Source organism: Oryctolagus cuniculus, chromosome 3, assembly GCF_964237555.1.
Source record: "Oryctolagus cuniculus chromosome 3, mOryCun1.1, whole genome shotgun sequence".
In the NCBI taxonomy this organism is placed as follows: domain Eukaryota; kingdom Metazoa; phylum Chordata; class Mammalia; order Lagomorpha; family Leporidae; genus Oryctolagus; species Oryctolagus cuniculus.
Genome location: NC_091434.1, coordinates 4,061,599 through 4,089,227, shown reverse-complemented (window position 1 = coordinate 4,089,227; position 27,629 = coordinate 4,061,599). Strand labels below are relative to the sequence as shown.

General features: G+C 54.6%; 1 protein-coding gene across 17 annotated transcripts in view; it reads left to right on the top strand.

Annotated features, from left to right (window-relative positions):
• AGAP1 (ArfGAP with GTPase domain, ankyrin repeat and PH domain 1) overlaps positions 1 to 27,629 on the top strand; it is a 527,130-nt gene that overhangs the window by 272,262 nt on the left and 227,239 nt on the right. For all 17 annotated transcript variants that reach the window (XM_070071490.1, XM_070071487.1, XM_070071488.1 and 14 more), the window contains one exon: positions 401 to 493. In XM_070071490.1, coding sequence (XP_069927591.1) covers positions 401 to 493 — 93 coding nt within the window. The remainder of the gene's footprint in view (positions 1 to 400; positions 494 to 27,629) is intronic.

Below are 27,629 nucleotides of genomic sequence, written 5' to 3'. Positions count from 1 at the left end.
AAGGCAGCCAGAGCCCTCCGCTCTTGGGCTGCATTTGCCGCAGCCTTGGAATGGGCTTTCCTGTCGGGCGTTACTTTCCTATACGGTCCACTGGTTTCTAGTAATTGAATTTTCAACTTTTTCAAGAAAAGAATTAAAAGATACTTTGGCAGTGGAAAAGTTGGGGGGGAGAGTTTTGAACATTCTCCTTGAAGTGATGAGTCAGTGGAGGTAAGTCCTTTCCCAGTCTGCTTGTAGCAGGTGTGTGACTGTGTGTGTGTGCACGCGCACGCAGGCAGGCATGAGGATGTGTGTGCCTGCACACACGCGTGTCCTCAGACATGGTTTCTAAATATGCGCGGGGCCCCCATCTGTGAGCCGCAGCCCTCACCCAGATGCGAACTTTCTCTTTGCTTTGCAGTCTCGGAAAGGGAGCGACCCAGACAAAGAGAAGAAGGGGCTGGAGAGCCGTGCGGACAGCATCGGGAGCGGGCGAGCCATCCCAATTAAACAGGTACGCCGCGCCCTCCTCCCGGCCCCAGGCTGGAGACACACCTCGGTCCGCCCGCGTCGACGCTGGCTCGGCCGCCGGGGTTTGTTTGATGTGCCGTGTTGATGAATGTAGAAGTCACTCACTTGACATCAATTAGGAGAGGTTCCTGTGTGTATTCAAATGGGATCATTAGAATAAGAAGAGGGAAATGTGACAACAGATCTAATGAAGTGCAGTGTGCCCGCCTGCATATGGAGTGCGTTTCCAGGCTGAACTGACTTCAAAGGCCGCCTTTGTAGCGCGTCTTTGATTGGGCCGCTGGCCGCCAGGCGACAGGGGTAAATCAGATCGCCGTACAAGAGCCCCTTGTGATCACAGGAACAGCCCGACGTGGCCCTAATTTGCTCTCGCAGACGGACATCTGAACACTGTTTCGGGCTGGCCTGTGACAACGAGGCAATTAGCTGTGATAATCACGGCCGGTGTGTCAGCTGTGTGCTCTTGTTTGTAATTTGCTAATGAAGGAATTGTAACTTTGATTAGGTTCAGTTTCATTTAGACCTTATTATATAAAGGAACATTTACAGCTGTAATGCAGGGGCCTTAATTAAACTTCCTCATTACACAACACGACTTGAATTCAAGCATTTGTTTTGGCCTGTGCGGCTAGCCTGGAATAGGTTTTCATTAGCCGGGAACCGGATACTAAATTACTTCACGTCTCAAGCAAAAGGCCCTGCAGTGCGCTTGTGACGTCTTTGGCTGTTATCCTCTCCAAACGGAGGAGAAAGGAGTTGGGCCGCGCGCGGTGGCTGCTGGGAGCTGGGACCGGCGGCTGGTGCAGCGGTGCATCCTGCTAGAGGGCGAAAAATACCTGTGGGTGGCGTCGGAGCCGGCGCACGCTCCGTCCCCCGGCTCTGTCCCCCTGGCTCGTCTCACCCGGCACACCCCTCTCCTGCGGGGGCCTCCACCGCTTTTACTGGTCTTTCAGGAACCAGGGTCGGCCCCGGGTCCCAGTCTTTCGGCGGGAGAGGCTGGAGCACCTCTGTGATGTAGGGGTCCCTGCCTGCAACATGTGGGGGTGCAGCTGCAGGGAGAGGCCTGGTGATCTGAGTGGGAAGGTGAGGGAGGGGAATGCGTCGCATGGGGTCTCGGAGCCACAGGGTCCCCGAGAAGCCCAGGGCTGCTGAGAAAACCCCACCTCCCCCGCAGCTGACCGAGGCTGCGGGAGCTGCTTTCCGGTCCCTGCCCACAGCCCTGCGGGGGCCTTTGTGGGCAGAGGCAGGAGAGGCCCCAGGACTATACATCAGATACTGGGTCAGAGACGCGGCGACCAGTGTGTTTCTTGGCACGGGGCACCATGAAGAGAGTCTCTCCCCGCCACATATGCGGGGTCTTCAAAATGTTATAGAAAAATAGAGTTAAAAGATAAGTTTATTTTGGCTCCACAAAAAAAGGAAACCCATGCTTTTTTTTTATTAGCTTTTATAAGGTCCTTTGTGTGCGTGCATTTCAAAAGTTTCTGCAGTCAAATAAGCTAATCTTTGAATTCGATTTTCCAGAAAGTTTTTGAAGCCAGCTCTAAGACAGCAGAACGGCCTTCCCCGGTGCCTGTGGGTGGCGTTCCTCTTTACCCGAGAGAAAGCCGCGCGCGGGGCTGGCTGGCACGTGCGCGTTTGCTGGAAACCCAGCCCTCTGCAGTTGTAGCGCAGAGTGTTCATGCCACCGATGTTAGCTAGAATCGTGAAAATCTCGGAAGTGATTGTTTTCCCGCTGGAAAACCTGGTGCTGGGACATTGGCTGCTGACGGATACGAATGCTTAACTAGAGTTGTTTGTCCACGTCCACTCCTGGTTGGGTGGCGGCGCTTACGAGTGGACCCGGACGCTCCTGCACACGAGCCGGGCGGCCGTGGTGTGACTGGGGCCTTCATTCAGCCTGCGCCCTGCTCGCCTGCGGAGGGCTGGATTTTCAATATGTGTGTAGGTTTCGGGATTGAGCACCCAGTGGAAAGTGGGTATGAGCCAGGTCTTGCGCGCCTTCTTCCATCGTGAGTGCTTGGGGTAATCCTGTTGAAATCTAAATCCTGGTCTGAATTCACAGTGACTCCTGGCAGAGGGAGCCGCTCTCCCTCTGAGTGCCCCACCCCCGTGCACACAGGGCAGCTCCTTCCCGGGGTCCACCCCTGGCCCAGCGAAGCGTCCCCCGGGCCCTGCTCTCCTGGGCCGTGGCGTCCCCGTCTGTAGCTGGGTTCCAGGGGGGTGTCTGGCTGCCCGCAGACACTGAGAGGTGGCGGTTCCACTGAGAAGCCCTCAGCTCCTGCAGAAGCGGACGTGTGAATGAGTCGTGTCTGGGACACCCTGGCCACAGCCTTTGTGTGCGTCCCACAGATGGATGTAGGCCTGGAGGCGCCGGATCGATTTCCTCCGTGCCTCTGTGCGCCTGTGTTTCTAAAGGAACGTAGATGGTTCCCGATAGCCTGGATTCCTGACCCTCCCGCGTGACAGCTGTGACATGGAAGTGACACGAGAGGACTCTGGTGGGGGTCGTGGCATGTTCTAGAAACTCCACAGCCTTGTTTCCCGAACACAGGAGCGGTTCAGTGAGTGTTTGTGTTCAGGTGCTTTTCGGACTGCATCCCATTGAATCCTCAGCGTTACTACAGTGGAGGCAGACGGGCCACCCTCTTTGAAATGAGGGTGAACCTGCTACACCAGGAGGCTGATTCAGACCAAGCGCCTGTGTGCGGCCTCAGCGTCCATCGCACTGCCTGTTGACAGCAAGTCTTCCAGAAGCGCAGGAAGCAGCTGCCCTGTGTTTTAAGTAAGGTGTGGGAGCGGTGACCTCAGACAACCATGTCTCAGGCCCACGTGGGAGCAGCTTCTGAGGCTGTGCCTGTCCCAGCTTGTTTCTGCCCTCCGTTCTCACACAGCAGGGGTCATCCCTGTCCCCCTGACCCTCTGGGCCACATGCGTGGTCCTGCCCTCCCAAGTGGCAGATGCCTTGTGTTAACCTCACCCGTTAAAGACCTGCCTGGCCTGCGTGATTAGAGACCCCAGAACCTGCGGCCGGGCCCTGGCAGAGGAGCCACGGCAGGAACTCCAGGCAGCCTGGTCCTGTGTTTCCGACCGGCTCCTGCTTTGGTCACTGCACACAGACCTTTTGACCCCCGTCCCCCAGGAATCTTCTAAGGGGTGGCTGAGGCCTAGGGCAGGACAGCCTGGCTCGGGTTTCTGCCGGGTGTAGGAGCCCCAGTGGAGGGTTTCAGCAGCGTCTCACGTGTCCTGTGCAGCTCGCTCGCCGTGAGAGCCAATGACTTCAGCCCTTTCTCTCTCCGCCCAATTAAACCTCTCTCCTGGAATGTGACCCCTCTCCTGGGCGTGACCCCACCTCTGTGGACCTGGGCTCACCTCACCTTTTCCTGTCTGCTCTGGGGTCTCCGAGGGGATTGGTCAGAGAGTTCTGTCTCCTTGCTGGTAGGATGAGGTCTATTCAAACACAAGTGTGGAAGCAAAGCGGGGGAAATAACAGCCAGCGGCCCGGCTCCGCGGCGAGTGGGCCTGTCCCGTATGAATTTTTCATTGCTGCGGAGTTGTGCGTGCATAACCGCTTGATTGCAGTGGGAGTCAGGGAGCTCCTGTGGTGTCATTTGCATAAATCTTGTTAAGTCAATGGCAGTTAATGAAGTACAAATGAGCCCCGAGAAGGTGACATGCAAATCGGGGGTGGCAGATGGGAGGTCTGTTTGGGGATGGCAGCTGTGTGCTCTCCTTTCTTTCTTCCTCTTTAGCATTTTTTAATCTCTATATTTGAGTTCAGATGCGCAGCCTTGAGCCCCGACCTCCTGTCCCTCTGTGTTGCTAGCCAGAGCCAGGCCATGTCCTCCACTCCTGACACTCAGGTTGGAAAGCAGAGACCACAGGACCTCCCCTCGGCCTTACTGGACTCTAGAATCCATTTGTGTTGTGGCAAATCTTGATCGGTTTGTGGTGTCATAGTTACACAACTGAAAAGATACACACACACACACATATGTATATATACATATATATGTTTTTAAATTTGGCAGGGACAAACACAAACAGAACCTCTTCATTAAATCTTTGGAGGCAGTAGGTGGTCTTGGGAGGTTTCAAAGATAAAGTGGTACTTGTGCCGTGATACCTTCCGTTTGGGAGTGTCTTCACTCTGCAGACCAGCTGTGGTTAGCGGTGCTCCCCATCAGGGGCTCCGTGTCAGACCACAAGGGGACCGGCTCTCCTGGGGTTAGGAAGGTGGGACACAGGGTGGGAATCGGGGTGCAGTGCAGCCCCTCGGGAGGGGCGCTTGGCCTCTGTGAGCTTTGACTGCCCTGCCCGTGACGCCGGCCATGTCCATGAGGATTTGCCCAGGGTTACTCACATCAGGCTCGTGGAGGGTCGTGGACAGAACCTGCACCCACTCATTAGCACTTTGGAAGTTTTGAATTTGTGTCTTTCATCGTGTCGTTGATATTTTTGCGAGAAACAAGTCTGGTTGCGTTGAAGAAAAGTAGGCGAAGAGAAGCAGGAGAAGTCACTCCAAAGCAGCTCACGGAGGGCGGGCGTGTGGTGCAGTGGTTAAAGCGCCGCTTGGGAAGTGTGTGGCTTTGAGTTCCGGCTCCACTTCCAGTCCCAGCTTCCTGCCTAGGCGCAGCCTGGGGGCAGCTCTGATGGCTGAAGTCCCGGCTCCACTTCCAGTCCCAGCTTCCTGCTAAGGCACAGCCTGGGGGCAGCTCTGATGGCTGAAGTACTAGAGTCCCTGCCATCCTTGCGGGAGGTCTGGATTTGAGTTCCTGGCCCCAGGCTTCAGGCCCGGCCTGGTCTCAGCTGTTGCCAGCGTTAGGGCGTTAAGCCGGTGGGTGGGAGGACTCTGTCCCTCTGTGCATGTGTGTGTCTGCCTTTCAAATAAATAAATTGTTATAAGTCCATGGGAAATGTATATTACATGAATTTCATTTTTGCAGCAAAATGAACTTATCTTTTATTTCCATTTTTTCCCCCGTTTTCTTAAAGTCTTGTGTTTTAAAAAGGATTTTATTTATCTGAAAGGCAGACAGGGAGACTTCAAACGCTGGTTCACTCTTCGGGTGGCTGCACCAGCCGGGGCTAATCAGGGCCGGAGCCAGGAGCTGCATCTGGGTCTCCCACGTGGGTGCAGTCCAGCCTCTGCTGCCTTCTCAGGCTCACCAGCAGGGACCTGGATCAGAAAGCGGAGAAGCTGGGACCTGAACCGGCACCTGCATGGGATACTGGTATTGCGGGCAGTGGTTTAACCAGTTATACTACGGTGCCAGGGCTTAAAGTCTTGATTTGGACCTTGAACCCAGATGTGGCTGCATCCAGAGTCGAGGGTCAGCTGGCAGATGCAGCCCCTGAAGCCTCCACGTAGTCTTTGCAAGCATCTGGGGGAAGAGGCGGCCAGGCTGGGGCATTCCGCCGCCCCCACTGTGAGGCCGTAACCCATTTGCCAGCCACCTGTGGTTTTGACAGTTGAGTAGAAAGAAGCGATTGTCAAGTAGGTGAAGGAGCCTGGGGAGCGGGCCCTCACCCAGGCCACCGACCTGTGCCGAGTGGTACCAGGGGGCCATGTGAGCGGCCATGGCGTGTGGCGCGGGCAGAAGAAACAGCCTGAGGGCGCTCACCCTAGTGGCCTGGGCGTCAGACTCCGTGCACAGTGAGCCGGCCAGCCGCTGTCACAGAGAGCAAACTGGAAATTGGAAGAGAGAAGGACGGCGGCCAGCAGCCTTGTTTCCGGAACCGTGGGAGGGGGGAGTTCTGCCGAGGTGCCGTGATGATGGCTCCTGCTGCTCAGCCTGGCCACGGGGAGCCAAGGGGAGCAGGCAGCCCACGGGCACCCACATGGCAAGGCGGTGCTGCCCGGCATCAGGGACCTGGTGCCCTGAGTGCTCGCTGGCCTCACTTGGGTGAACAGCACCCAGGACTATTGCCTGGGGCCAGGAATGCAGCAGACGCAGCCCAGCCACGATGCAGAACTGAATGGGTTGGGAGTGTGTCACGTGGTTCTGCTCCCTACTGCCCCCCAGATGTCAGAGTGACACTGGAAAAACAGCCCAAAATACCTGGTTGCCCATGTGTGACTTCACAGTTGCTCGTCTTTGAATAAACGGTACCTCCCTCCCTCTGTCAGCGTGGGTGGGGGCAGTGAGGTCTCACGCGAACGCCTGGGGCGTGTAACGAGGCTGTTTAGCAGTTTGTGGGGGATCTGTGGCGCAGGCTGCGGTAACGTGGGGGGTGACGTGAGATGGTGACGTGCCAAGGCACTGCGCACCCTGCCAGCCGCAGCGCCAGCGTCCTGAGGTTTCCAAGACTGAAAGTTGTTTTAAGACTCGGTGTATCCTGTGTGTACCCATAATCCAGAAGCTAGAATTGTATCTGAGGGATTTGTTTGAGACCATTCTTGTTTTTTTGCCTCTAGAAGTTCAACAGTGATGGTGAAATCTGGCTCCCCGGGAGCTCAGGAATGTGCACTCATGTGCTTCCCCACGACTGCCCAGGGCCTGGTCTCTCGGCTCCCCCGGGGAGGAGGATGCCCCTGGACGGTGTCCCGAGCTGATCTTTCTCACCATAGGTTCGTGTCACCTCTTCTCCCCCCGTCCTCGTCACGTCCTGGTGATGGGTGGCGGTAATTTGTCGCATGGTGGTGGTCACCCAGGCTTACTGACCACTTACTCCACCGAGCGCCAGAACCCGCGGGGGAGTTTAATGCCACCCCTCTACCTGGGCAACACAGCAGTCTGCATTTCGCCGATGGGAACAGCAAGGCTCAGGAAGACATTGTCCCCCGGCCAGCAGTGTCACACAGTTTGCTCGGCCTGCCATGATACAATCCGCAGACAGGGCAGCTTAAACTGCAGACTAACTTCCCACAGTCCTGGGGGCTAGAGATTCAAGATCAAGGCACCCGTAGAGTTGGCGTCCGGGGGGCCTCACTCCCCGGCGCCTCCTCGCTGTGTCCTTATGTGGCTCTTCATCGGCTGTGCACCCCTGCCATCTCTGCCTCTTCTTGTAAGGACGCCTGGCCTGTTGGGTCAGGGCCTTGACCCTGACGACCTCTAACCACTGGGTGCCTCCTGAAGGACCCCCTCTCCAAGTCCAGTCGCACCACGGGGAGGGCTGGGAATGCGACTCACCTGTGATAGGTGCATGTGGGCAGCCGGTGCTAGCAGGTGTAGGCAGGGAGCACAGGTGTGGCCCCAAGGCCATCTCTAATTTTCTTTTAAAGATTTATTTATTTCAGTGTCAGAGTTACACACAGAGAGAAGGAGAGGCAAAGAGAGAGAGAGAGAGAGAGAGAGAGAGAGAGAGAGGTCTTCCATCCGCTGGTTCACTTTCTAATTGGTTGCAATGGCTGGAGCTGTGCTGACCTGAAGCCAGGAGCCAGGAGCTTTTCCAGGTCTCCCAGGCAGGTGTAGGGGCCCAAGGACTTCAGCCATCTTCTACTGCTTTCCCAGGCCATAGCTGAGAGCTGGATCAGAAGTGGAGCAGCCGGGACTCGAACCGGCACCCATATGGGATGCCAGCCCTGCAGGCAGCGGCTTTACCCACTGTGCCACAGTGCTGGCCCCTGTAATGGTTTTTTCTTGGGCCTTCCTAGTGTTAGAAGTGAGGCCAGCTGATGCCTGTCCAACCCAGTTGGAATCGAATGACCCTATTTTAAGAGACTCTGCATAATGGAAAGGAAAGAAGACTCCAGGTGTTCTGACCAGAGGGGCTTCAGTTGGCCACTCCTAAGCTGCAGTGTGCTACAGTCACGCACTGTAGTGAGGGTTTATCCATGAGTGGACTGCACGTCCCGTGGTGCTCCCAGATCACGTGGCCCGGGAGGTCGTAGCCGTCTTAGTTTTGTCTGCCTGCTCCATGACATTTGCACAGCAGTGACATCGCCTGGCGACACGTCGCAGAGTGGATCCCCGTCGTTGGGGACACGTGACTGTCCCTGTTGGAAATGGAACGAATCTGCCCGTGCGGCGAGGAGCTCCCACTCCTCACGAGGAGTTTAACTGTAACTGTGATGTCCTTTCCGTCCTGTTTAATGGACGCCTCCTAAAGTTGGTTTTGAAAAAAAAAAAAAAACAAAAAAACGGAAGCTCTTCTCCGTGCAGAGATGGTGCCTTCGGGTGTGCGGCAGCTGTGCGGTCTGCAGCAGGGCCGTGCGGGAAGGGTGCGTGTTCCGCAGATGCGCACGGTTCCAGGTTCATCTCAGACGCAGCTTCCGTCTGGCCTCCCCAGCACAGGTTACTGCGGTGAAGGCCCTAGCACTGTGGTTTCCTTCATTTCTCCCACGTCTAAGAGCCGACGCCCACATAAATGCACGACCTCTCACCGAGGGAAAGGTAGGCCCCGCCCAGTGTGCGGCTGTCGCCCTGAATGTGACAACCCTAGCGGGTGTTGGGCGGCTCGTCAGCCCTCGCCGTGGATCGCGCACAGTCGCGGTCGCCCTGCATGGATGCCTGTGAGAGTCGTCTCACTGGAGCCTGCTTTTACTCCTGCGTTATTCACAGCCCGGATGGAGCTCAGTTCTCACCCATGAGCAGAGTGTCACATGAAAACGTGCCGAGGATCACTAGTGTCAGGGAACTGCCGACCAAAACCACAGCGGGGCTCCACCTCACCCCTGTCAGAATGGCTCACATACAGAAATCAACAAACAACAGATGCCAGCGAGGATGTGGGGAAAAAGGGACACTAACCCACTGTTGGTGGGAATGCAGACTGGTAAAGCCACTATGGAAGTCAGTCTGGAGATTCCTCAGAAACCTGAATACAACCCTACCATTCAACCCAGCCATCCCACTCCTCAGAATTTACCCAAGGAAAATTAAATTGACAAATAAAAGAGCTATCTGCACCTCCATGTTTATTGCAGCTCAATTCACAATAGCTAAGACATGGAATCAAGCTAAATGCCCATCCACCAAAGACTGGATAAAGAAATTATGGGATAGGTATTCTCTGGAATACTACACAGCAGTAAAAAAAATAATGAAATCTGGTAATTTGCAACAAAATGGAGGAATCTGGAAAATATCATGCTGAGTGAAATAAGCCGGTCCCAAAGGGACAAATATCATAAGTTCTCCCTGATCTGTGACAACTGAGCACCTAAAAGGACACCTGTAGAAGTGAAACTGACGCTATGAGAAGCAATGACTTGATCAGCCCTTGCCCTGGCTGTCAAGGAACAGCTTACTACTTTATTCTTTGTAGTATTTTCTTTTTCTACTTAATACCATCGGTTGAACTCTTTACTTAACACAGAATTATTCTTCGGTGTTTGAATCCAATTGAAAATTGATCCCTGTGAAAAATAAATGAGAGGGGGGAGATGTACAGTTTGGCGTGCGTTCTCATGAGCAGAATCATTTTTGAATGACCAGTGACCAGGAGACTAGATAGCAAGTTCCCTTTACCAAAAGCTGGCAACCCTAAGACAGTCTGTAGAGATCTGGAGATAGATACCAGTTGTATTTGTCCGCTGCTGAGAAGGGAAATGTCCAAAATACAATTAACCTCCCAGGGCCGTCTGAACCTGTTCTTCCCGGTGGAGTCAGGCCTGCACCTGCCATCCTTCACTCCCCACACCTCCCTCTGCTGGAGGTCACCCACACCCGCCCGATCGTGGTGAGAGCGCTGGCAGTGTGCACTGGCACCCGCCCGATCGTGGTGAGAGCGCTGGCGGTGTGCGCCGGCACCCGCCCGATCGTGGTGAGAGCGCTGGTGGTGTGCACCGGGCACTCACTGTGCGACAGCTGAGATGCTTTCGTGTAGCCGGGGGACCTGCCTTGATTTCCCAGCAACCCGCGACACACCGCACTGCCCTCTCCCAGACGGGGCTCGCGCCTCTCTCGTCCCTGTTGTGCAGACACGCGTGGCCTTCATGTGTCTCTTGCCACAGGCTTCACGTGGGACCCGTCGGCATGTGTGGAGCAGGGAGGGTGGTCGGAGGTGTGGTGGTGGGATGTTGGAATGTTACTGGTTGATGGTGTGACATTTATTTCCCTCCTTCAAGCAAACTTTAGTCTTCAAAGAATGTTATTTTGGAGAAATTGCATTCTACGTTAAGTTACATTTTAAAAACTTTTAAATTCCTTGTTCTTTCACTTTAACTCCGTTTCATGTACAGACCATACCCAGGTACCACATTTAGGTTACCCGAATGTGGCAACTTTTTTTTTTTTTTTAATCTTCAAAGAATAGAGCCTTTGCCAATGACCCACCCCCATTTCAGGAAATCGGTTTCTTCCAAAACTTGTCTGCTTTTCAATATTCCTGTGGAAGGGAGTTCATCTTCGTGTCTTCATTGGAAAGATTGTATTGATAAGGGATTTTAAGGGCCGAACTCACAAATTCTGGAAGCACTGGACTGTGTTTGCGGCTGCCTGTTACTCTGTCTATACCAGCCACGGTTTTCATGATGGTAACTGGTGTTGAGACCAAAACGACCATTATTACTGACGGTACTCTGCAGAAGAGCCCTTCATAGCGGAATTAACACGCGTAAAAGTTAGGTAGATACACACACATAGACCAGCCAGGTACCAGCAGTATCGGCAGAGAGATGGGATGGCTTGGAAATGGAGAAACACAGGAGCGTTTGTCTGTCCCTTGCGCGCCTCTGCTGTATAGAAATAGTAAACTAGGACGATGAGGAGTCATTTGATACGAGGGTTTGTCATGAACAAGAATGGCCGTACCCTACGCTAAGGAAAACTCAGACGCTGGGTTTCAGAACCGCCACGCTGCTGCACTGAAGGTAGTGCAGTCCGCGGAGCCGTAATTCATACAGGACCCAAAACCGTGAGCCCCTCTGTCCCGGGAGTCTCCGTGCTGGAGGTGTGTCCCGGGGACCCGAGTCCGCCAGGAGAAGGTGCAGAAGCAGTTCACGCAGCGCTGTGTACAATAATGACAGCAGTAACGTACGAGTAATTCCGAGAGCACCAGATGTCCGTGTGGTGGGGGCCAGGCAGCGGCTGGGATCTGGGCAGGACGGGGCGAGCGGCCACCAAGCGGGCAGTTGCCGGGCTCTTCGGAGAAGCATGAAGTCTTTGTGAAGTGGGTGTGAAGGCAGAAAGTACAGCTGTGTGCTTGGAAAAATTAGAACACCAAGATCCATGTGTGCCGGGCTTAGAACTGCGGGAGTGGAACACGAGCCGGTGACCGAGGGTGGGGCTGGAGGAGAGGGAACTGGAGAATTTTTAATTTTTCTTGAGAACTGATTTTTAGACTTACAGAGAGGTTGCCAAAAATGGCCCAGCGAGCTCTGTGTCCCTCACCCAGCTTCCTCTCTCGGGAATACTTCTGCATAACCGTGGTTCAGCCCTCAGGACCAGTAAATGAGACCTGGTGCGTGCGTAGCCACTAACCTGCAGGCCCTGTGGGGACGTCTCCCCAGTCCTCTGATCCGGCCCGGGATCCCTCCTCTCGGCGTCGTCACCTCCACCCCGGGCCCCGTCCTCGGCGCGTCTCACCTTCCTGAGCTCGACACCACGTAGGAACGTGGGCCAGTTACTCTGTGGAAGGCCTTTTCGTGAGGATTGCCTGATGTTAGGAAGTGTGTTTCTGGCAGAAATACCTGCGTCGGGAAGGCAATGGCGGGCCCTTCCCAGCACCCCCAGCTGCAGGCACAGCACAGCCATCTGTCTTACTGCTGGCTGTAGCCGTGATCACCAGGGTCAACGGAGGCTTGCTGGACTTCACCACTGGAAACTGTTCCTGGAGCCGGCCTTGGGCCTGGGAGTTACGATGCCTGTTTTCCCGGATGAGACTGCCTGGGTTTCATGCCTGGCTCTGCTCCGGATTCCAGCTTCCTGCCCGTGTAGACCCTGGGAGGCAGAGTGATAGCACAGATGACTGGATTCTTGCCACCCGTGTGGGAGACCTGGATTGAGTTTCTGTCTCCCAGTTTTAGCTTGCACCTGGCTGTTGTCTGTTGTGTGCAGATGAGGCAGAACCAGGAGATGGAAGCTGTCTCCCTGCCTCTCAAATTAAAAAAAATAAATTTTAAAGGGAGTTATTGTTTTTCTCTTTAATGAAAACAATGATTAAGATCTTGGGCAAGATACTTTGAGGCTGTGCTGATACTCTGTTAATTACTTTAAAAATCGTTTTCAATAATAAGTTTTTTAAAAAAGATTTTTTTCTTCTGATATGTGTATATAATTTTAAGTAAAAGACCCAGGGCACCCTGTGTGTGCATTTTTTTAAAGATTTATTTTATTTATTATTTTAAAGAGTTGCAGAGTGAAGTAGAGCCAGAGAGAGAGAGAGAGAGAGGGAGAGGGAGAGGGAGAGGGAGAGGTCTTCCATCTGCTGGTTCACTCCCCAAATGACCGCAATGACCAAAGCTGACCTGATCCAAAGCCAGGAGCCAGGAGCTTCTTCCGGGTCTCCCACAAGGGTGCAGGAGCCCGAAGACTTGGGCCATCTTCTTCTGCTTTCCCAGGCCATAGCAGAGAGCTGGATGGGAAGTGGAGCAGCTGGGACTTGAACCGGCGCCCATGTGGGGTGCCAGCCCTGCAGGCTGCAGCTTTAACCCACTGCGCCACAGCGCCGGCCCCAGCGTGAGTTTTAATAGAGCAGCCGCTTTCCGGCTCTGTGCCGGGTGAACCTGAAGCCTGACTACCCTGAAAGGCCCCTCCTGATGGAATCGTTGTTAAACGTGGACTAATATTCTACAGTATTGATCGGGTAGTAAAAGCCCTTTAGCCTCGTGGAATACACACGTGGGGAGTATTTCACAGCCTGCTTGTTCCAGTGTCATTTTTCCTGTTTTCTTTGCTGCTGCGTTGATTTGCTGTCAGGGAACATTGAACTGACTGCTTGTTTGGCTCCTGTGTGCGGGAGGGAACAGGAGAGTGAGGACACTGCCCCTCTAGGAGGAGCTGGGGCCACTGAGCCAGGGAGAGGCCCTGGACGGCAAGCAGGTGCAGATGCCCGGCCCATCCCGGGGACAGGCCAACAGCTGTCTGTGCCTGGTTTGAATGCTGCTGGGTAGGGAAGGAGAAACGGCTTCTTAAAGATACGGCCACCAATTGCGTACCACTCTCTGTCTCATGAAATTTTTCGTATGAAAATTGAAAAGTCTGCTACCTGGATTTACGTATTTTTCTTAAGTAATTCTTCTCAGAAAATAAAGAATATATCAGTAAATTAGAGCTTTTCAAAAAGTTCATGGAAAATAGAATTAAAAGATAAATTTACTTTGGTGCAAAGAAAAAATTGAAATCCATGCATGTGAGTCTCTAAGAAGTTCATGGAAAATGCATGTTATGATACGATGATGTGTAGATCTCAAAGTTTTTTGTTTATTTTCATTTCATTTGAAAGTCAGAGAGAGATCTTCCGAGCTGCTGGTTCACACCCCAAATGCCTGGCTGGGACAGGCTGAAGCCAGGAGACTAGAACTGGAATCTGTAACTCCCACGTGGGTGGCAGGAACCCAGGCCACCGCCTGCTGCCTCTCAGGGTGTGATTAGCAGGAAGCTGGATCAAAGCAGAGGAGCTGGACTCTAACTGAGGACTCTGGTGTGGGATGCTGGTGACCCAACTGCGTCCCTACCTGCCCCAAAATAAACTTAGTCTCTTTATTGAAGATTTATTTACCTGTTATTATTATTTGAAAGGCAGAGTTACAGAGAGGGAGAGAAGTCTTCCATCTGTTGGTTCACTCCCCAAATGGCTGCAACAGCTGGAGCTGTGCTGATCCAACGCCAGAAGCCAGGAGCTTCTTCCAGGCCTCCCACACAGGTGCAGGGGCCCAAGGACTTGGACATCTTCCACTGCTTTCCCAGGCCATATCAGAGGGCTGGATCAGAAGTGCAGCAGCCAGGGTTCAACCTGGTGCCCATCTGGGATGCTGGTACCGCAGGTGACGGCTTTGCCTGCTATGTCACAGCACCGGCCCCAGTAAACTTACTCTTTACTCCATCTTCCACAAATGTGGAAATGTGGTATGTATATGTAGGTTTATATGCACATATATTTCTGTAATATAGTAATACCCACAATACATATATTTCTATAATATAATGATGACAGATTCTGTGGATGAACCATTTTTGTGTGTGTGTGCAAACATCCCATTTTTGCCCAGATGTCTCAGTTCTTTCCTCTTACATCCCCACCAGAAACGCGGTGTCCTCTTGTTAAAGCTGGGGGAGGGGCCGGCGCTGTGGCTCACTAGGCTAATCCTCCGCCTTGCGGCGCCGGCACACCAGGTTCTAGTCCCGGTTGGGGCGCCGGATTCTGTCCCGGTTGCCCCTCTTCCAGGCCAGCTCTCTGCTGTGGCCAGGGAGTGCAGTGGAGGATGGCCCAGGTGCTTGGGCCCTGCACCCCATGGGAGACCAGGAAAAGTACCTGGCTCCTGGCTCCTGCCATCGGATCAGCGCGGTGCGCCGGCCGCAGCGGCCATTGGAGGGTGAACCAATAGCAAAGGAAGACCTTTCTCTCTCTCTCTCTCACTGTCCACTCTGCCTGTCAAAAAAAAAAAAAAAAAAAAAAAAAAAGCTGGGGGAGGTTTCACTTCCTAGAGGGGGAAGCCAAGTCCCAGGAGGATGCGATGGTTTGAGCCCGGTCCCTCCTTCAGGGACTTGCCGCACTTGCCTGTCCGTCACGGACGCCCACATCTCCAGTATTTTCTCCTTCCTCAGGCACTGTTTAAAAGTAACAAACAGCGTGTGTTCACTGTTTCACCGGTGTGTCTGCCAGTCCTGTGAGAGGCCAGGTTTTCCTACGCTGAGCCCTTCTGTGCTCCCTCCTCGTAGGTCTCACTGTTCATGAAAGAAGTAATAGGCGTTTTCCCACACTGGGCTGCCTGGGTTTGAGTCCCCGCTCGGCTCCTGACTCTCGCTGCCTGGTGCTGTGCACCCTGGGAGGCAGTAAGTGGCTTCCTCCAGCTGTGGGGGAGACCCGGATTGGGTTCCCAGTCCCAGCTGGCCCTTGCCCAGTCCTGGTGATGGTAGGCAGTTTGGGAGTGAACCTGTAGATGGGAGCTTCCTCCTGGCTTTCCTGCCTCCCAGATTATAAAGCACCTGCTCACCAAGGTGAGCACAGCCCTCTGGTGTGTACTGCTCTCCCCGGCGGGCCCTGCGGGCAAGGCGGCATCGTTGCTTTCATTTTCAAGATGGGAGAGCTGAGCTCACCTGGCGTGACCTCAGAAAGCCAGGTCTGCACCTTCCGCAAACACGCCATCTTCCTGTCAAACAGCCGCTTCCGTCCGCGGGCGTCCCACGTCGCTTACTCAGTTGTGTTAAAAGCCCAGGCAGGCCGGGGCCGCCTCGGGGGGACTTTCTGAAGCGCCAGTGCTCAGGGCCTTCAGCGGGTGGCATCCTGGTTCCGTGGCGGAGCCAGGCCTGCAGGCTCTCCTTCCCCTTCGTGCAGAAATGCGCTAAGTGTGTGCGCCAGCAGTTGTGTGTAATTGGAGTATCTGGAATTCACTGTGGTTTTAATTAGTTGATTACTAGTTCTTTAAAATGTACTGTACTCACGGTGGGTCTTGCAAATTGGTAACTGGTAGCTACCAGTATAATTAAATATTTCAGAACACTTGGCTGCAGCAGCACTGAACTGTGAAGAAATAATGTTGTATAGCCAATCAAAAAGAGATACTTGTAAACTCATTTACAGCGTCAGGGTGTGTTAGGACCATCACAGAGATGCTTAGTGCAGGAGAAATTAAAGATACAATTTTGTGCTAAGAGGCAGTGTAGAAATTAGTTCTTGAATTACTTGTTAATTGATTTGCTAATTCCCTCGGGTCTGCATGCTCTTTTTCTGCTCTCTTTGTTGTTGCATTCAGTTAACAGTGACTATTCCCAGAGCAATAAAAATATTTTTCACACTTAGGTTAGAGACGCCCTTACCTCACGCTGCCCACGCTCGTGTTTGCAGCACCGAGGAAGGCCTGCTGTAAGCGCCTCTGTGCGCTCCCCAGGCACGGCGTTGTCTGAGTCGCCCTGGCTCGGTGACCAGCGCCTCCCTGGTGGTGCATCGTTTCAGCAAAGGAAAGCACGGCTCTGGGGCCTGTGTCCTTGGGGCGCCTCCCTGGTAGCCGTGGTGGTGGCGGCAGTGGTCGATGATGGACACTCGCCTTCCCATCAGCCATGTAGCAGATCCAGAAGGCTTGATTGATGGAAGTCTTGTCTTATTGTTTGCAATTCAGCAAGAATAACCACTCAAAAGACCATTTGTAGAAAAGTGCAAATTGCTACTGGAAATGATATTGGAAGAAAATGAGACCTGTTTCCCATTGTGGAAATTGAGCCTGGATGAACACAGGCTGGGCTGGGGCGGCTGCCGAGGCCTGGCTCCCTGCGTCCTGGGCTGGGGTGGCCGCTGGGGCCTGGCTCCCTGCGTCCTGGGCAGGGGGCAGCCGCTGGGGCCTGGCTCCCTGAGTCCTGGGCAGGGGCAGCCGCTGGGGCCTGGCTCCCTGCATCCTGGGTAGGGGCAGCCGCTGGGGCCTGGCTCCCTGTGTCCTGGGCCGGGCTGGCCACTGGGACCTGACTCCCTGTGTCCTGGGCAGGAGCAGCCATTGGGGCCTGGCTCCCTGTGTCCTGGGCAGGGGCAGCCGCTGGGGCCTGGCTCCCTGGTGTCCTGGGCAGGGGCAGCCGCTGGGGCCTGGATCCCTGTGTCCTGGGCAGGGGCAGCCGCTGGGGCCTGGCTCCCTGTGTCCTGGGCAGGGCCGGATCGGTCGCTGGGGCCTGGCTCCCTGTGTCCTGGACGGCCCCTCCTTGTCCCCTTCCTACCTGGTGATAGGGCTGGAGGGAGGGGGAAGGGGTCGGCTGCTAATGGAGGCAGAGACTGATTTCCACGTGATCCGTAAGGAAGGAACCAGCGACCCTCGGACAGCTGCCCCCACGGTGGTCTTGGCCTCATTGTTGGGAAGACATTTTCAGTACTCTGTTGGCTGTGCCCACAGCCTGAAAAGCAGCAGAAAAGAATGTTTGAAAAATGTCGCTACATTAATTTGAAGCCAGCCTTTTTATTTTTTTTTTCCATTGCCCTCCACACAGTCTCTTCTGTGTATATCATTATGATTTTTGCTTAATTGGGGCAATTAATGTGCTTTATTTCAATGTCTTCTTTTAAAAATATATGCTCATATTTTATTTGCAGTTAGAAAGAGCAGAAAATGTTTGTGTTGAGCAGTGTCTCTATTAAGAAGGATAAGATTACGACTAGAACTAACTCAGCATAAATTTGGCCTGTAATATGAAGGTATTTTTAAAAAATCACAGAAAATCGAATTAAAACTATGAGTTTATTTTGGTGTAATTTTAAAAATCATGTGTGGAAAATACACAGTGTGGGAAAACTATGCGTGGATTTCAAAACTGTACCAAAGCCGACTCCTCCCTTGAACTCTACTTTTCCACTGGCTTCTTGAAGTTCCCTCTTGAATAAATTTGCAGCCTGGTCAGTATATGCAATAAGAAGTAATGTTGGATCCGAAGTCTAAAAGCCGCCCCAATTCTAGCAGGGTGCAGGGAGGGAGGGGGCTCAGCTAGGCTCCCACGCGCACAGGCCCTGTCCCTAGGAGCCACCAGGCTGGCTGACACCTCCAGCGGGAGGAGGGAGGCAGCCCTTGCTCTCCAGTGTCGCAGCTGACTGCAGATGGGCGCCTCCCAGCTGCCCCCAGGCAGGGTTGCAGGCCTGCTCCTCGGGTCTAGCCTCTGCCCACCCCAGGATGCTGCACGGGCAGATAGAAGGAGGCCTCTGCTGCCCGCATCTTTTTAAATGCTTACAGCCAGCTTCTGGTTCCATCCCACCGTTGCCATGGCAGCACACATCTCCACACTGTTGAGCCAAGCCAGCCCAGAGCAATGGCTTCATGCCCCTTCCTTGCCCGTGCCCTGAATAGGTTTATCCAGCAGCCTTAAGCTTGCAGGGTGTGTGGATGTTGGTTCCCCTGTTGGAAAATCCCACACCAGTGCAGCCCCGGCTGGCTCTGCGTCTCTCCCCACATTGCAGACGAGAGGAGACGTCTCCCCTTCAGGATTACGACCCAGCTGTAAGCTTTTTATTTTAAAAAATATACTGGTGTTGTAGCGCAGCAGGTTAAGCTGCTGCCTGTGACACTGACATCCCATATGAATGCCAGTTGAAGTCTCAGCTCCTCCACTTCCAATCCAGCTCCCTGCTAATGCGCCTGGGAAGGCAGAAGATGGATCAAGTGCTTGGGCCCCTGCACCTGCGTAGAAGACCAGGATCTAGCTCCTGGCTCCTAGCTTTGGCTTGGCCCAGAGAAGGCAGGTGTGGACAATTGCAGGGTAAACCAGCTGATAGAAGATCTCTGTCCCTACCTCTGGGGCCAGTGCTGTGTGTAGTGGGTTAAGCCTCCACCTGCAGTGCTGGCATTCCGTATGACCACCAGTTCTAGTCCTGGCTGCTCCAGCTCTCTGCTAATGGCCTGGGAAAGCAGTAGAAGATGGCCCAAGTGCTTGGGCCCCTGCACCCACATGGGAGATCCGGAGGAAGCTCCTGGCTCCTGGTTTCAGATAGATCCAGCTTCAGCTGTTGCTGCCATCTGGGGAGTGAACCAGCGGATAGAAGACCTCTCTCTGAGTCTCTCCCTCTCTCTGTCTGTAACTCTGCCTCCCAAATAAATAAACAATATATATATAATTTTATATAATTACATATATATATATATAATTGTGTGTGTGTGTGTGTGTGTGTACACATGCTTGGAAAATGGGGTTGGACGTTGAGTTGGGAAGCCAGGCAGAGTATTCCGGCCCCGCGCCTGCGCCTCCCGCTCCGTTCACATGTCCGTGTTTGGTCCTCCTGTTGGTCTCAGCTGAAGCGCCCATGGTTTTCTCCAGCTGGCCGCTGACATCGGTTCTCGGCCAGCACGCCCCTGACTGGGTTCTGGGCTCTGACGTGAGGGTCAGCGCAGAGTGCTCACGTCCTCCTGCCTGGACAGGGCTCAGAGCCGGGTGGGAAGCCCCGGTGAAGCTCCAAGGTGACGGGCATTTCTGCTCGGTGCTCCTGGTGGTATTTCCTTCCTGTAATGACTCTCTCTACTAATACTTGTACTAATAATTTTTAACGATTCGCATGGAGTAAGTGACATTTTGATACTTTAATGAGCCTTATCAATGACTTTTAAAAGTTCTTCTGTGCGCCAGGATACTTTGCTGTGACCCCACCACCATGCCACCAAGGTAGGGGAATGGCTGTGACTCTGCCCCCATCTCCGAGCAGGAAGTCGTGGGCGTCAGTCACCCCAAGGACAACCCCCATCGCCAGATCCTGCCAGAGGCCTCGGGTCCCACTTTGAGCAGGATTTCCCTGAAAATGGTTTAAAATGGTTTGCCTGTCCTGGAGGGCTGCTGGAGATGAGGAAGACAAGCCTGATAGCGGGAAGGGTGTTTTCCAGCGGTGGCCGGATCGGCGCTGCCAGGGCCCGGGAGAGGCCGTGGGGTGTGCGGGGAGGTCACCTGGTGGCCAGAAGTGCTGAGCCCAAGAGCAGGCAGGCCCAGCAGGGGTCTTGTGGGCAGCAAGGGGGACCCTTGGGGACCGAGGCTGGCCCGGGCCACCGTGGGTCATGTCAAAGGGACAGGTGGATGGAACTGTGATCGCTCTCCCAGAGTGTGGGTTTCCTGGGGACGGACGTTTTCCGGTTTGTTCTCAGGTTTCTGGACCGTAGGGGGCATGAGTGAGGCCATCTTTCTTGGACGCTGGACTTGGTGGGAGAGGAAGCGTTCTGAGAGCAGCGCGTGGCGGCTCATGTCTGCTGCGACTGTGCGTGCCAGCCCACCGGAATGTAAGCGCCACGCGGTCCAGGTGGTGTCTGGTTTTCTGGATCATCTGGGCCTCTAGCATGTCCCAGGCCCCTGGAGCAGCTCTCCGTGAATGTTTATTGAGTGAAAAATCTCGATTCTCACAACTGCCTTAAGCTGCAGCTCAGCACCACGTGGACTTGCCCAGAGCCAGGTTTGTTCTGGAAGCACCGCCTACAATACCGAGTGCTGGGTGTGGGGCTCGGGGAGGAGCTGCCCATCAAGTCAGTGCTGACCCTGTGGGGGTGGAGCCAGAGGCTGGGCCAGGGAGGGTTCAGCACAAGCATACTTTGAGAACCTGTTGTCTGTCCTAAGAGGGGAAGGTCAGGGAGAGGATTCCGGAAGTTTCCACCCCCCTCGCATTTCTCAAAGCAGATGCCAGGACTGTGGGGTCCCCGTGTTACTGTGACATGCTGGTCCTAGATTACCTAGATTACCTCTGCTGCTCTGACGGAAGACAGCACACAGCTCTCTGATGCCCAGTGCGGGATTCAGGCACCGCTGTCTTCAGCTGAGGCTCCGGGACCCCCATAGCCAGGGCGCCTGTCTCTTTGCTGTGTTCTCTACGTCTGGGCTCTGGCAGGGTAGGGAGGCTGGCACCAGGGCTCTCTCTGCCACCCAAGGCTCCTTGGCCTCCGGCTACCAGGCTTGGCGCAGAGGCTGGGCCGCTCTTGACTGTCAGCGTCCATGGGAGCTGCAGAGGCCCTCCCTCTGTCGACGCCGTGCCTCACGGCAGGTGGAAGAGGAGGGTGCAGGGCTTCGCCGTGCGCTCCTTGCCCCGCATACATGGCCTCCGCTATCATCGGCATCCCCCGGTGGTGCCGGGCTGCAGCCTGTGAGCCAGCCTTGGCCCAGCGCCCACTGTGGATGTCAGGGCTCGCTCTCGGTGCTGAACGTTTGGTGGGTTTGGCCAAGTGTATGGTGACCGGTACCCCCTGCCCTGAAGGTGCTCTATGCCCTGCCTGTTCATCCCTCCCTCCCTGCACCCCAGCTCCTGGAAGCCAGGGCTGCTTTCACTGTCCCGGAGCTCTGCCTTTCCCAGAATGTCGCAGAGTTGAGGTCACTCGGCGTGTAACCTTGTTAGACTGGCTGCTTTTACTTGCTGACCTGCGTTGAAGGTTCCCCACGTCTTCATGGGCTGGCAGCTCATCTGTCTGTTTTTTAGCACGAATACGCCATCATGTGGACGTGCGGCAGGTTTGTTTCCTTTGTTCGTCTGCTGAAGGACGTGTTGGTGCTTCAGGTTTGGGCCATTACAGTTACTCTGTGTGCTTGCCAGACGGCACTGCGAGAATGCAGGGAGTGCCCAGCTGTCTTCCAGGGGCTGCGCACTCTGTATTCCCAGCAGACTGAGTGACAGTTCCTGTGGCTCCACCTCCCTGCCAGCAGTCGGTGGTGTCCGTGTTAGATTTGGGCCATCCCGATGGGCGGGTGGTGGCAGTTTCTTGTTTGTGTCTCCCTGATGGCACACAATGCTGACCGTCTCTCCCGTGTATCTGTGTGCCGGCTTCGGTGAGAGTTGGGTTCAGATCTCTCCTTTTTTTTTTTTTAAGATTTTTTATTATTATTATTTATTTGGCAGAGTTATAGACAGTGAGAGAGAGAGACAGAGAGAAAGGTTTTCCTTCCATTGGTTCACTCTCCAAATGGCCGCAATGGCCGGCGCTGCACCAATCCAAAGACAGGAGCCAGGAGCTTCTTCCTGATCTCCCATGTGGGTGCAGGGGCCCAAGGACTTGGGCCATCCTCCACTGCCTTCCCGGGCCACAGCAGAGAGCTGGACTGGAAGAGGAGCAACCGGGACTAGAACCCGGAGCCAATACGGGATGCCGACACCACAGGCGGAGGATTAACCAAGTGTGCAACTGCGCCGGCCCCAGATCTCTCCTGTCTGAATTGGGTTGTTCATTTTCTTATGGTTGACCTCATGGCTCCCGCTTGGTGTTGAACACTGGTGGGCTTTGGATAATACTCCTTCATCAGAGTGTGTTCGCGAGTGTGTTCGCCCAGCCTAGCCTGCCTTGTCATGTCCCGCTATTGATCAGCCTTCTTTATACTGATGATAATTTCTCTCTTCAGCATTCTCCACCCTACTGATTGATGTGCCATTTCATTCTAATCTTGGATTTGTTTGATTTTGTCTGTAATATTTCATTAGCATTTTCTTTACAGTTCAGTAGAATTAATTTCTGCATTCTTTAAAAATCCAAGTGAATACATTCTGGAAATCATTAACCCATTTGATGAAATAATTACCCAGGTACATGCACAGCTCTTCAAAGGCACTTTTGTGTCTTGTGTTACATTTAGAATGGGTGCCACATTGTTAAGGTACGCGTTGTAGAGATTCTAAACTTCACTATTAAGGCTTAATTAATCAGCCTTCAGGAACGTGTGGAGTTCTTAGGAATAATGGTTCTGATGTCTGATGTCGGTGCCGTCGTTGGTAATTAACAGCCCAGCTCCTGTGTCTGGTTATTGGCTGCAGCGACCAGGTGCACACCAAGCCCTGCTGAGCCTTCGGTGTGGCCGGGAAGGCAGGTGAGCCGCCAGCACCCAGCACCCAGCACCCAGCACCCAGCACCAGATCAGTGCTGTGAGGGGTGGGGGGAGGCTGGCTCTCCCCTGTGTCCAGGCTATGAGAGGAGCTGCCCACCCCAGGCAGTGAGCTCCTTGTGCCAGTGCTGATCAGGCAGGTCCAGGAGCTTGATGGACTGAGCCCCGGGGCCCCAGCTTCATCACAGGCAGGTGAGGTGCTGAGCGGCCGGGGCACAAGGCAGCCCGAGAGCAGGGTGTCTAGAGGGAGGGTGCAGGGGTTCCCTGTGAGAGCCCCTCGGCCTCCAGCCAGGGGGAGGGGGAGGAGGAAGAGGAGGGTGGGGAGGACCAACAGTGCCCTCCCCAGCGTGAGTGGGAGGGAAGGAAGGGGCTGGAGGCTGAGTGGAACTACCTTCTAAACTCAGGCGAAGAAATACCCACCCATCATTGCACAGTTAGGAGACCTACGTGGACAAAAGGTCCCCCATGTTGGAGCCCCCCCACTCCTGAGGGCCCCCTTGCTCCTACCTCCTGTGCCCATATCGGCTCTCCCCAGCCATCCTGTGCCACTCGGAGCGTTTCCTGATGTCTCCCTGCTCTGGGTTCCGTGAGGGAAGAAACCTGGACCCCTTGATGTAGTTAAAGGTGCCAAAGTTCCATGAGCGAATGAGGGATGGGCAGTGGCGCGTCTGTATTTCTGTGCATCTGTGAAATGGGGTCACGCCGTGCCAGGTGGGTGCATACGTGTGTGCACGTGTGCAATTGCTACGGGAGGCCCCGTGCAGCCACGCTCAGTGCACCACACCGGCTCCCGTCCCACCCTTCCTGTGTACCTCACGGCCCTCGCTGGTGAGCTGACCTGACACTTTGTGTGAGTTCTTTCAGGCAGGGCAGTGACCTGCAGGACTCCGGGTCCCTGGCACGCAGCGCTGCCCTGGGCACCCTGAGACGGCCTCGCGCCTCCCCTGCGGTAACGCGGCATCCGTGTGGTGTCCTTGTCCGCGTGTGTGGCCGGTTACGGTACAGCAGGACGACTGCCTCCCCGTGAGGCTGCAGAGGCCCAGGCTGTCCCCACGATTATTAACGCATCGCACAGACATTTTGGGGACTCCGCCATATTTTGTATGGTTGCCAACAAAACGCTGACAGTTGTATTGTGGTTAATAAATCCATTTAGATTTATAAGCATTGTTTACAGAACCTGTTCGCCTGCCGAAACTCCAGCAGCATCTGTTCCTTCTTACTAATTAACTGCTAATTACGAATGAGCTTTGTGTGTTTGTCAGTATAACTGGCTCATGCATTTTGTAAGGAACATTAACAAATTGATTTACATAGCGACAAAGCAATCACAAGAGTCAACGGAACAGCGAGAGTCTGAAACCCCGTAGCCGGGTCTGGAGGAGGCATCCAGGTTCGGATGCCGGGAAAACCGCTGGATCCCCGTCCCCGTCATTCTGCAGGGAAGGTGCAGCCGTGAGAGGCCGTGTTGAGTCGCCGCAGGCGGTGGCTGAGACGGCCGGCGAGGGGGACCCGCGGGGTCCGTGAGGGCATTGGCCGCTGACGGCCACCAGAGACGTGGTCCCAGGGAAACACGCTTTCTCTTGGGGGAATACCTCCATCTTTTTTTTTGGGGGGGGGGGGAATGATAGAAGTTGGTGCTGTGGTGTAGCCGGTAAGGCTGCCGCCTGTGGCTCTAGCATCCCACAAGGGTATAGGTTTGGGTCCCAGCTGCTCCGCTTCCCATCCAGCTCCCTGCTAATGACCTGGGAGAGCAGTGGAAGATGCTCCAAGTGCTTGGGCCCCGCACTTGTGTGGGGGACCCGGATGAAGCTCCAGGCTCCTGGCTTCAGAAAGGCTCAGCTTCGGCTGTCGGTGGCCATTTGGGGAGTGAACCAGCGGATGGAAGACCTCTCTCTCTGTCTCTCCTTCTCTCTCTCTGTGACTCTGCCTTTCAAGTAAATAAATAAATAAATAGCAATCATGACACTCCTGGTTGCGATTGCTTCAGAAACGCATTGCCTACATACCGGATCCCTGGCTAGGCAGCCGGCCACAGGTGCTTGCCCAGAAATGTGGAGCCCCAGAGGACTTCCCGCTCGTTTGTCCCCACGGACTTTGAGATTTCCAGCTCTGTCGATCGGCATCTCGTCTTTAAGGGCAGGCATTCAGAATGGACCCATCTACAAGGTGATTCCAGAAACGGGGGCCTGTGCATCCTCCCTGCTCTAGACTTTGCGGGGGGGGGGGGGGGACGCTGAGGGCAGCCCCTGCCTAGCTGCTGAGACACGGGCCTGTTTGCACCCTAACAGTCCCCGAGAAGCACGTCCCGAGGGGTGGTTTGTAGAGCTGCCTCCGTGCTTAGAGCTGAGGGAGAGAGAAATGGGGTAACCAAGGCCAGGAAGGGGCGGCACGAGGGGGGGAGCAGTGAGCTGCCCTTCTCTTCGTGGTGGAGTTTGCTCTGTGTGGAGTTGAGAGTGCTGCTGCAACGCTGGCCATCGTTACAGGCCGGCGTGTGGCAGGTGGCTCAGGCTCTAAGATCGGCTCAGGTTAAATAGGTCAGCGGCAGTTGGTGCCGCTGCGTGTTACGTACACTGTAAAGAGTCAAATATGCAGTGTCAGCGTGAACTTGGACGCCGATGTGCCAGGACCCAGCTGTTTAGATGCCAGGGAGGCTGTCGGGTGCACAGACCTGAGCTTTGAGGTGAGGTGGTGCTGCCTTCCCAGACCCCGGCCCGCTACCGTGCGCCTGTGCAATAGGGCAAGACTCTTCTCTGGGGTTGCGGGACGTCGCTGAGCAGAGCAGGCTGCGTGCAGCCGCAGTTCCGAGAAGAGCAGTCACCACCGTCCTCGTCTCCGTGTTGTCCGAAGTGACTCTGCGAACGCCAAGTGCTCACCTTACTGGGTTGTGGCACTTATGTTGAGAGGACGGTCTCCTTTCTCGTCAGATCAACACAAAAAACTTACGCGGCCCTAAAAGCGGTGCAGGGAGTGCAGGCATAACCAGAGCGCCGGGAGGGAACGGCACAGTTATTTGACGAAACCGTCGCGTTTGGCTAACACGTTTGATTGGCAGCTGGCTGTCTGATGCGTGTCATCGCGTGATGCTGTGGATGACGAACAGGCTGGCGCTGCAGAACGTTTGCCTTCCCAAGTAATTTCGTCCAGAGGAAGAGGAAGAGCGTTTGCCGCCGCAGCTCACGTAGCCGGGAAGGATGAAGGCTGCGCTGCTTGGAGCATTCGTTCTTCGGTGGAATTTTTCCCAGGAGTGGGTGTCCAGAAGATGTAGTGGATTCAGACCAGCTTGCTCCAGATTCCACGGGATGATGACATCAGCTGCGAGTCACTCCAGCCAGCCTCCGCCGGCCGCGCAGGAGCCAGCCACTGCCGCCAGTTACCAGGAGGAAGCCGGCGGGGACGCGGTGCGGGCCGCGCTCCAGAAACTGCCGGCCTCGCTGCCCAGGCAGTCTGCTTCTGTCCCTGCGGCCCACGCCAGGCTGCGTGAGCACCTGACCGGTGCCTGCCACCCCGACGGCAGCACCTGCTCCACTTCTGCACGTCGTGGCCTCCGTCCACAGCTTTCCAGCGTTCTCCCTAGGTCAGGTTTACCACACAGAAAGCCTTTCTCTTGGGACCTCATTGATTAAAGACTCTAAGAGAAGACAATAAAAGCAACATAGATTAGAACCGAGCACATTTGCTGGAATAATGGCCATTCCGTTTCCAAGACTTCCTGGTTGTGTTTTGCCACTCAGGAATTTAGGTTCGAAGTATAAAGCCTCTCTTTAAGCTAGCTCAGACAAACCTGGGATTTGTGTGGTGGACAAACTGTTCATGTCTCGCTTTTTTTTTTTTTTTAAAGATTTACTTACTTATTTGAAAGGTGGAGAGACAGACATAAACATCTTCTGTTCACTGGTTCACTTTCCAAATGTCTGCGACGGTCAGGACTGGGCCAGGCTGACACCAGGAGCCAGGAGCTTCCTCCAGATCTCCCACTGGGGTACAGGGAGCCAGAGACTTGGGCCATCTTGTGCTGCTTTCCCAGGCACATCAGCAGGGAGCTGGATTGGAAGTGGAACAGCCAGGACTCGAACTGACACCCATATGGGATGCTTGCACTGCAGGCCAACCACAGCTTAAACCACTGTGCCACAGCGCTGGCCCCTGATGTCTCGCTCTTTAGCAAATGAACCACGTGGGTATTAAACGTGACAGAGGCCCGGATGTCAGAGATGTGCCCTGGCCTTTCTCTCTCCAGGACCCCCGCCTACACTTACTATGGAAAAGTTTGGAAACAAAGCATCTGAGGACACAGGCCCCGAGGGGTGCCACGATGACTGCTTGTGTACACGGGTGATGGCGTGCACTCTGCCTGCCCGGTGTGGGATTGGGCACCTGCTCTCTGGGTCTTTCTCGGCCAAAAGTGTTCAGCAAACACACCTGGAGAGCTAAAAGCAGCAAAACACGAAGGTGGAGGAGCAGACCCAGGCTGGGCGAGCGGCCTCCTGGGGAGGGGCAGCCGTGCAGAGCGACTGCCCAGGTCCTGCAGAGAAGCGGGCAGCTGGGCGGGGCCGGCCGTGGCCTCCCTGTGGGAGGCGCCGGCGAGGGAGGAGCACCTGCCTCTTCACACGTGAAATGCTTCCTTATTTGCAGGTTATTATCACTGAAAGACGTTTTTGTAGCTTGATTTCCACTCAGAAATAGATGTCACCGACACAGGATGAGAGAAACTTAGAAAGAATTATGAAGTTCTTTTAAAATGAGAAAGTCAATGAAGGGAGGCAGCATAACCAGAAA